Source organism: Gavialis gangeticus, unplaced genomic scaffold, assembly GCF_001723915.1.
Source record: "Gavialis gangeticus isolate Ggan-Ray unplaced genomic scaffold, GavGan_comp1, whole genome shotgun sequence".
Lineage (NCBI taxonomy): Eukaryota > Metazoa > Chordata > Crocodylia > Gavialidae > Gavialis > Gavialis gangeticus.
This window is the reverse complement of record NW_017728996.1, coordinates 23,768,501-23,777,838: the sequence shown is the minus strand read 5'-3', so window position 1 is coordinate 23,777,838 and position 9,338 is coordinate 23,768,501. Positions and strand designations below refer to the sequence as shown.

The 9,338-nt window shown below is 42.8% G+C and overlaps 1 protein-coding gene across 1 annotated transcript in view; it reads left to right on the top strand.

The window, feature by feature from the left end:
- The window catches only part of BLOC1S6 (biogenesis of lysosomal organelles complex 1 subunit 6), a 13,231-nt gene extending 8,863 nt beyond the window's left edge, over positions 1-4,368 (top strand). Inside the window, exons 4-5 of the mRNA XM_019504152.1 lie at positions 1,028-1,114; positions 2,228-4,368. Coding sequence (XP_019359697.1) covers positions 1,028-1,114; positions 2,228-2,347 — 207 coding nt within the window. The 3' untranslated portion in view covers positions 2,348-4,368. The remainder of the gene's footprint in view (positions 1-1,027; positions 1,115-2,227) is intronic.
- The last annotated feature ends 4,970 nt before the right edge of the window (positions 4,369-9,338 follow it).

Genomic DNA, 9,338 nt, shown 5'->3' with positions numbered 1-9,338 from the left:
AGGCCACCCTGTAATGAGGGTGAAAGTCCCATGCCCCTCCCCTTCCACCACACCAGACTTACCAGCTGCATGTAGCTGTCCAAGCTGCTGGGCTGACATTGGAAGTCAGATCGGTATTGACTGATAATGCCTTCTTAAAAATCAGCTATTGGTATTGGCCCCCAAAATCTCGATTGGTGCACCTCTAAAATGGACTACTAATGAACATTATTACATCAGTGGTTCTGCTTTTTTAAATAGGTATTTTTAGAAATCTGGGGCAAATCACGTTCATTTGAATATCATAAACATGACTGAATCAGTATAGTTCTTATTTATATGAAAAGAGAGAATGCCAGTCCATATGTACCCTGGAGAGGAGGACTTAGTGAATGTACATTGGGGGAGTCCATCTGTACATAACCAGTAGCCAAAATCGGTGCCTGGTTTCCCCTTTTGCACTTAGTCACAGACTGTGCACAGGGATCAGAATCTGGCCCTTTGGTTTAGGTTTAAGTTTGTGTTTGATACCTGGGCTTGCAGAGAATTTTATGATTACAAGAGTCACAGCTGTGCTTCATAATTACCATGGAATCTAAGGGAATTAGTAAGCAACTTTATATGCAGTTAAGATATCTGAGGGTAGCTTATCATTTCAAAAAGGACATTTAAGTGATCATAAAGTAGGTGTAAGATTTAATTGTGTGGGGCCACGTGAGGAAGGTTTACTTTTAGGAAAAGCGCTGAATTTCAGCAACACGAGGATTTAAATCTTAAATTTTACATAGAGCATAAAAGTGATAGTGTATGTTTTTCACCTGCACTGATCTTTAATTCAGTATAGTAGTATGTTCTTTTTGATGTACATTCATAAGAATGAATGTTATTATGTACAATAATAGTTAAAAACTTGAATACGTAAAATACATTCAAGCTAATTTCAAGGATTTTTGGTGCTGTTTTGGGTGATAGCTTCATAAAGCTATTTCTGGACTGACTAAGATGTTGATCCTGAATATTGTCTTTAATTTGTCTTGTCTTTTGAAAGTTTTTAGAAGCCAAACATTATCACAACAAGTTAGTGAACATTAGAAAAGAGATGCTGATGCTCCATGAAAAGACTTCAAAGTTGAAAGTAAGTGAACTTTGCATCTTCATTTTGTCTGTTAACATGGAAGTTTAACAGCATTTTATGAATTCTCTTATTCAGTGCCTTTAATGTGTGGTTAAAGTTTGCAGATAGAAACTTCCTCTTTTCTGGAACTCCATGCAGTTGTATTTTCAATGGCATTGAAACAAGCTGTTGTTGTTTTTAACCCTCATTTTAAATCTCCAGGCATTTAAAAAAGAAAAAAGAAAATCTGTACACCAGCCTCATTTGTGATGTTGATCCTGTCCAAGAATTCTGTCGTATCTCATGAGCATTACTAAAATTTACATTTTTTGACCTCTTGTCTCCCCATAACACTAGCTTGTTGTGGGGTTTTGGTATGCACCTTTTTAAAGAAAAGTTAAAATCTGTCTTGAAGCTAAAGCTGAGAATTTTGCTCTTCTCCATTCCTTAATATAATACACCTGGGATACTCTGCCCCCAGCCCACGGGCCAGATCCAGTCCCCAGTGCCATATTATGTGATCCTCAAGGTTCCCCATGGATCTGTGGGTATCCCCGCAGGCTGTAGTCCTTCATGGTGGATCAGGCACTCAGAATAGTGTGGGACCCCTGGGACCTGATCCTGGCCAGTTGGGAAAGGTACAAAGCACAGTCCAGCCTTCAGAACAGCCCTGTGCCTTCCATCTGGCTGGCAGGACCAAAACTATGAGCACCGCTGTAATATTCCAACTGCTGCATAATTTTTAATGATCTCTTGGGCTGCTAAGCAAAATGTCAGTCTGATTTCATTCTGGCATTAAGTTTTGTTTTTCCATCCTGTCCAGCAAGATCCAGGTTATTTGTAGAGAAAAGAGCTTGTATAGTGTATAACTCCTTTGGTAGGGGTAGCATTAGTGTGATTTGGAGGAATCCAGTTTATAGCTCCCCTAGATACATGCAGCACCATGATGCCGGGACAAGTATAAGGAGCATAGAATAAAGGTAGTAAAAGAGGAAGGGCCCTTTGGATTAAGAGAACTATAGAAGTATTCAGCAGGATTTCAACCGTTGATATGTGGATAATTTGCCTCATTTGAGTTGCAGTCCTCAAATCATGGACCTTTCTAATCGTTTTTTGGTTTTTCTTTTGGTGTAGAAGAGAGCACTAAAACTTCAGCAAAAGAGGCAAAAGGAAGAACTGGAACGAGAACAGCAACGTGAGAGGGAATTTGAAAGAGAGAAACAGTTAACAGCAAAGCCAGCTAAAAGGACATGAAAGCAGAACGTGCAGCAGTTTGTCTAAACTAATCACTTTTAAATTCTCTGGACTTGTTAAAATAGACTTAAACTGGTGAGCTAGAGTTGTTACAGGCAAGAGTTTACTGTATAGTATGTAAACTCCAAAATGCTAATAACCAATCAGTAAATCACTACTTTTCCACTTCAGCCATTCAGGATGCCTTCTTTTCCAATGCTATGCAGTTTAGTATTGTTATAAAGTAAACTTGGTTCTGGTACATGCAGGGAATTTAAGCATCACAATTTGAATTACATACCTGTATGTTTTTCCACCTGTTTTATTGATGTCCAGAATATTGGCTGAGAAGTAGATGTGTACTCTCTTGGACTAAGTTGAATGTGGTGGGTGCAATTCTGGGAGTTGACTTCTGGTCTGTGGGCACTGAGTGGACCCCTGTAATGTTGCTTCTGATTCAGGTATTTTTGCTTCCTTGTTGGGGTGCTCTCAGTCAAATTCTGGCCATGTGTGCCAGTTGAGTATTGTGGATCCTCTCCCCACATTGCTATGTGAAGAATCTCTTTAAACCATATCATAATATGTACTGACCCTGTGCGAGAAGTCCAAATAGCATCCTCCTACTGGCACCCCTTTCTCCACATTACCCATGCTTAGGCTGAAGAGTCCTGTCTTTATGGAGTTGGGGAGCCCCATAGTATATTTGGTTGACGTCTTTCATGTTACCAAATTTTGTAGCAACGCAGTTTTAAGATCACTTCAAAGTGCCTCCTTGGATGACCTTAATTTAAACTGGCAAAACTGAAGTTGTGGTAATGCATAGAAATGGAGACTAGTAAGAAGCCGAATCAGTTGTATTATTAAATGATCTCTATGGGTTTAAAAACTGTAGGTCTCATTGCTTTGTATTAAACTCTAGCACATATTCAACCATATGATCAGGAAAAATCCTTGCAGGAAATTGCTCATACAGTTGTTCCAGGTAAACCCTTAGACTTAAATGAGATTTGAGTCATGTGGCTGCTCACTTTTCACTGCTCTTGTTGACAACTGGTTTTGAAAAAAACAGTATCCATGGTCTCTCTAAGTAAGGAGGGAGTATTAACATTTGTTTCTCTGAATGTAAGTTTTGTATAAAAAATTTGGTACAGCTGCCTGTTAAATGAAATGTATGCATTATCTAGACTGTAAACTATTCTATTCCTGCAGATGAACTAGTTTTTTTTACCTTGGTATTCTTTTGAGTTAACTTAAGTGAACATATATTGTCACCTGAGCTGACATCTATCAAAGTAAAATTAAGAGTAAATTCTGTAAAATTATTTACAAAAATATATGGCAAGATATTAAAGGGACACAAGCAACTTAAATTGAATTGGTTTTTAAAAATAAAACAAAAGTTCTAAATGCTATGTAAGCCTGCTCTCATTTCCCAATTTTTATAATTTTACAATCGCATTTTGCCCACTTTTAAGCTTTTCCTTGCTATGTATATGACCTATTCCAACAGGTGTAATAGCAAAGCCATGCATTAAACACAGTTTAATGCATGAAATGAACTGGGATGGAGAGAACTCTTAATTCTCCAGTTACACTAATCTGAGGAGAGATTTCTTTCAATAACGGGTTCAAAAAATAAAGCAGGGTTTTTTTTTAAGTTGTTGTGTCCCTTTTAACTGCAAGAGAATGGCTGAGTATGCTGTGGTTTTTATGTGTTTCTAAGAGAAATGTACAAAAAAACCCCCCTAAAGTCCATTTTTGGAGCAGAATGTATATAAATATTAAAATATTTAATTTTGTAAGGTAACTATAAAATTAGTTCTTATTAAAGTATAGGAAGAAACTAGATGTGTCAGTTAAAATCAAAATTGATTTCCTTTGTGAAAACTTACTGGCTTTGTGTCATCTGATGGAGCTTAATACTATGTTTTTTCCAGAGCATTCATCAATAAATGGTTTCAGCTATAAGAGTGGGAGAGAGTACTGCCACACTGGCAAGCATAGATTATTTTTAAACGTAAATAAAACTATATTCATTGATATTAGTAGATTCAGTAGAATGTAACTTTAGATTCACATGTGAAGAACCAACACATTCACATAGCTCACACAAAGACCAGCTGATACTCTAAGCAAGGGAAGTGTTTTATTGTTCAAAAAACAAAGCCCTGTGGTTTTGTTTTTAGCTATACAGAATAGAGAAGTTAAAATACTGAAATCATTGTTTAAACCAGGGCTATCAAAATCCAGCCCATGTATCCCAACAGTGGATCTAGCACACGGGTCCCAGAGCAGCTAGAGCAGGTGCTGTATGTGACATGGATCCATTTTCATGGAAGATGCCTGTGTATGATTTCTTTTAACATGGAAGCTGATGTGCAGCAACTTTTCCATATGATTCTTGATAGAACAGGACCTTGATCTAAGGGCAAGGAGGCCAAGACAGTTGGAGACCTAATTCCACTGCAACCTTCGTCCACCTTCACAGTCATTGAGATTCTAACAACTGCCTGCTCCACCGTTGAGGACTGGCTCAGGGCTGGGCAGGCTTATTATAACAGCAACCTGTAGTCACTGTGTCACAGCACTGTCAAAGGGTATATCTGGCTTTTCAGGAAGCAAACCATTGTCATTTGCTGTCCCCACCACATTCTGGTAGTGCTGCTGCTGCTTAGTCTGCAACTGCTTATTCAGGTGTTCAAAAATTGCAACATCAGATCTGAAACCAGGCTCATGGTTTATCAAACAGTTGTGATCCCCACCTTCCTATACAGAACAGAGACATGGACAGCAAGCATACAGGAGACATCTCAAGTTACTGAAGAAATGCCATCAAAGTTGCCTGTGTAAGATCCTTCAAATCCAGTGGGAAGACAGATGCTTCAACGTTGGTGTCCTTTCACAAGCAAACCCCACGAGCGTTGAGGTAATGATCATTCGAACAGCAAGTTCACTAGGCTGGACACAACATCAGGATGCCCATTCCAGAAGCAAGTTTTATTTTCCCAGCTCAATCAAGGTGCATGCTCAAGAGAAGGACAGAGAAAGTGCTTCAAGGATATCCTCAACTTTAAAAAATGCAACCTCAACATTGACTCATGGGACACTATCACCCAGGACCACCCCAAGTGGAGGAAGAGTCTGCTGCAAGGATCTCAGTACTTCAAAGCCTTATGATGACAACAGGAGACAAAAAAGTGGGAGCAGCGGAAGCAGTGTCTTGGGGACCAAATCAAGAATCCAGAGCCACCCACTCTGCTTGGAAACACATGCCCAAGTTACAGCAGTCTGTCAATCCCAGATCAGCCTCATTGGTCATCTTTGGACCCACAGATAAAGCAATTGTGAAAGATGATCATCCTTGTGGATCCCAGAGCAGGTGCTGTCTGCTGTTCGGATCCTGAGCCAGCTATAATGGGCGCTGCATGTAATGTGGATCTCAGAGTGACTAAGATAGGTGCCATATTCTCCATGGATCCTTAACTGGAATGAACAGTGGGTATCCTAGAACAAACTGCATGTCACATGGGGCCAGTCTGCATACAATGTGTTCATTCTTCTAGGTGTACTCAGATCCAGGGGCAGCACCAGGGACCAGATAATAGTGCTCCGTGGGCTATAACTTTGTCACACTCATCTTAATTTGTGTGGAATCATTTTGGATTAATTTGTCATCCACTGAAGAAGGCTATTCTGAAAGTAGTTTACAGTAGTACGTGTAGACAAAAGTGAAAATGTAGCATTTACTGCTTTTTTGGAAAATGAGATGGGGTACTTTCTATCCAAATGATTGATGAGGAAAAGTACCGGGGCAAGCGAAAATAAAGTGAAGCTAAATAAAATTAATAAGGAGCATAAGTAAAGGCTGAAAAACAAAGGGGCCTTGAGATGAAACTTATCGGAATACAGCTAGAGAAAACATGTTTGGTTTAGCAGGACTCTAGGGTGATTTATTGTCAGACTGCCAAGAATGTATTAAGGGGGAGACTTTTGTTTGTCTGTTTCTTACAAGTATATAACAGTCTGGACTCTGCAGCTGCAGAGAATCAGCTGCCCTTGCTGCTTCTCCTGTGGCCATGTAAAATAAAGCGAAGCGCTCTGTTAGCCAAGCAGTGATCCTGTTGTGATTTCCACATCACCTTGGGGGCTTGGTCTGGGATGTGTCCTCACACAGACCGCCCTGGGTAGGACCCTTGTCTTGGCTCTTTGACTCCGTCGCTCCGAGAAGGCTCTCCTCGACCCAGTTCTTTGGCTCTGCAGCTTTGACACTCCGGACCCTGATCTGTCATCTGCCTGCTTGGTGTTGCAGGAAAAGTCCCTGGCCAGGGTGAGTACCTGTCTGTTTTGGTGTCTGTAAGTCCTAGGCGTGACAATGGGTAGCGGGACCTCTAAGGTCCCGCAGCAGAATCCCACCTGGTTCATGCATTTAAAATGTGAGCCCCGGTCAACTCAATACTTAACAAATTGGAATCAGTATACCAATAATGACCGTAAGTTACTCTGGCCCTTAGATGGGTCCTGGGATCATCAAATTCTCAAACACCTCTGGGGAAATTTGGAAAGTAAGCACCCTGTTTAAATAAAAGCCTGGTACCTATGGGAAGACGAGTCGGAAAAGCGCAATAAGCACTCCCTTATGGCTTTCTATAAGGAAAATGAGGAAAAATTTAAGAAACAGATTGATCACCTTCAGACTCCCTGATCGGATTCACTCTTCAGAATCACCGCAATGCTATCACCGACATAGACACAAAGGGAGCCACTGTAAGACACGTTACTACTCGCCGGGGAGGAAACCTTGCTGCCGCGCAGTATCTTCTCGGAGAGTACCCTGTGCCGGGGGGAGCAATCTCTGGTAGTCCATGGCACCTTCTCACCCTCAGAAATCATTTCCTGGTCAACTACTTTCCCTAAGCTCCGTGAAGACCCTACCGGGTTTGCTCAAAAGCTTAAAACCCTTTTTGAGGTCTATAAGCCAACTTACGGTAACATTCAGATGCTCCTCAGTGATCTTGTCTCTGGAGACTAAAGGGACACCCTCCTCAAAGAGGCCCATTAGCCTGCTCAGGACCCCGGCAATGCCGGTCTGTGGGACCTCTATAAACAAGTCCGAGATGCTGTCCCTAAGGTTTCCCCACAAAAGACAGATTGGTCCAAAATGTCTACGTGTAAACAGAAGCTAGAAGAACACCCTGCCGATTCCTCTTCTCGCCTGATCCAAGCCTTTAAGGCACATTCCGGCAATGAAGACCCAGAAGCTAACCTTTCTGCCGTGATCATCCAGACCTTTGTTTTAGGGGTGTTGCCAAAGATTTCTGAGCCCCTGCAGACTGCTGTAATTGGATGGGGAGCTAAACCCATCACCAGAATTCTGGCTACTGCCACTCATTTCTATACTAAAGCTCAACAGCAAAAATCAAAGGCTCAGGAAAAATTGATGGCTCTGCAAATCAGAGACCTTCAAGGTAACACCGGACTCTGGTGCTCTACCGGACCGTTTTGCTCGACCTGGCCACCCGGTCACTTTGACGTTCCTAATGATGTCTGTCGCTACTGCAAACAAAGGTCACTGGAAGAATGAGTGCCCAAATAGACCCCGGGGGCCCCTGCTCTCAGCTAGTGCCCCTCCGTTTCAGCCAGGCGCCCGCTGAGCTCCACCATCCGAACCAGCTCCTCTCCAGTCCTTCGAAGGTGAAGATCAGTGTTAGGACAGCTGGGAAAACCCAGAGGCTCTAGCCCCTTTGCTTTCTACCCTTTCTGATGCTACAATACCTGTTACTTTGGGAAAACAGACTGTTCCCTTTCTTATTGGGACCGGTGCTTCTTTGTCTATGCTTAACTCTGATTTTGTTTCTAAGGTTCCAATTTCTGATAAAGTAACCACCGCTGTAAGTATTGGGGATCAACCTATTGACCACCCTGTTACGCAGCCGCTCTTGTTTACCTTAGGTCCCCTTACTGAGCAACATGCCTTTTTGTTAAGTCCTTGTGCTTCTGTAAACCTGCTGGGGCGAGACCTCCCGTGCAAGTTACAAGCCACTGTTCATTGTTCCCCAGATGGGGTTTTCCTTTCATTACCCTAGACCCAAATTCCTGCCTTGATGATGACACTAATGGAACAAGAACCCGAGCCCAATTCTTCCTCGTTGCAACAGAAACTATTGGCTCACCTTCCTGAGTCCTTTTGGTCCCACTCCACAACTGATGTGGGGCTTCTTAAGAGTGCCATCCCAGTTTCTATCAAGGTTAAACCAGGAGTGTCTCCCCCATCGGTCCCGCAATACCCGCTGTCGGCTGCTGCCTCTTGAGGCATTGCACCTGTTATACACCGCAAACCAGGGAAATTCACCCCTGAAGGATTGCCTGTTTATGGGTTTGTTCAAGATTTGTGTGGTGTTAACAATTTTGTGGTTCCCTTGACAGCTGTGGTGCCCAACCCTGCCACTGTTCTTTCTCAGATACCTGCTTCTGCCTCTTGGTTTTCTGTAGTGGATCTCTGTAATGCTTTTTTTTCTATACCAATTCACTCTGATTCTCAGTATCTTTTTGCTTTTACTTATCAGGGCCGGCAGTATACCTTCACCCGTCTGCCTCAAGGTTTCCGTGACTCCCCCACCATATACAGCCAGCTTCTCAAGTTTGACCTTGATACAGTCCAGCTGCCTCCTGATCCTGTGCTTGTTCAGTATGTAGATGATTTGCTCCTCTGCTCTGACACCCTCCCTCATTGCCAAGCTAATTCTGTTGCCCTTTTAGAACAAAGCGCCTGGCCCAGCCCTACTGCTGTCAGCACAGACCATCATGCTGCCTCCAGGGGATCTTAATCCCCAAGGCCTAACTAAGCACTGCCCAGCCCACATGCAGCCCAAAGCACAGTGCAGGTGACAGCACCTGGCAGGCCCTGCCCCACACCCCACCTCCCATCTGTGCAAGGGGTTGAGCAACCTGGCCCCCAGGCACAGCTCCTACCCCACACAGAAGGGGCCTGGGGCCCCCTGCTCCTCCCTCAGGG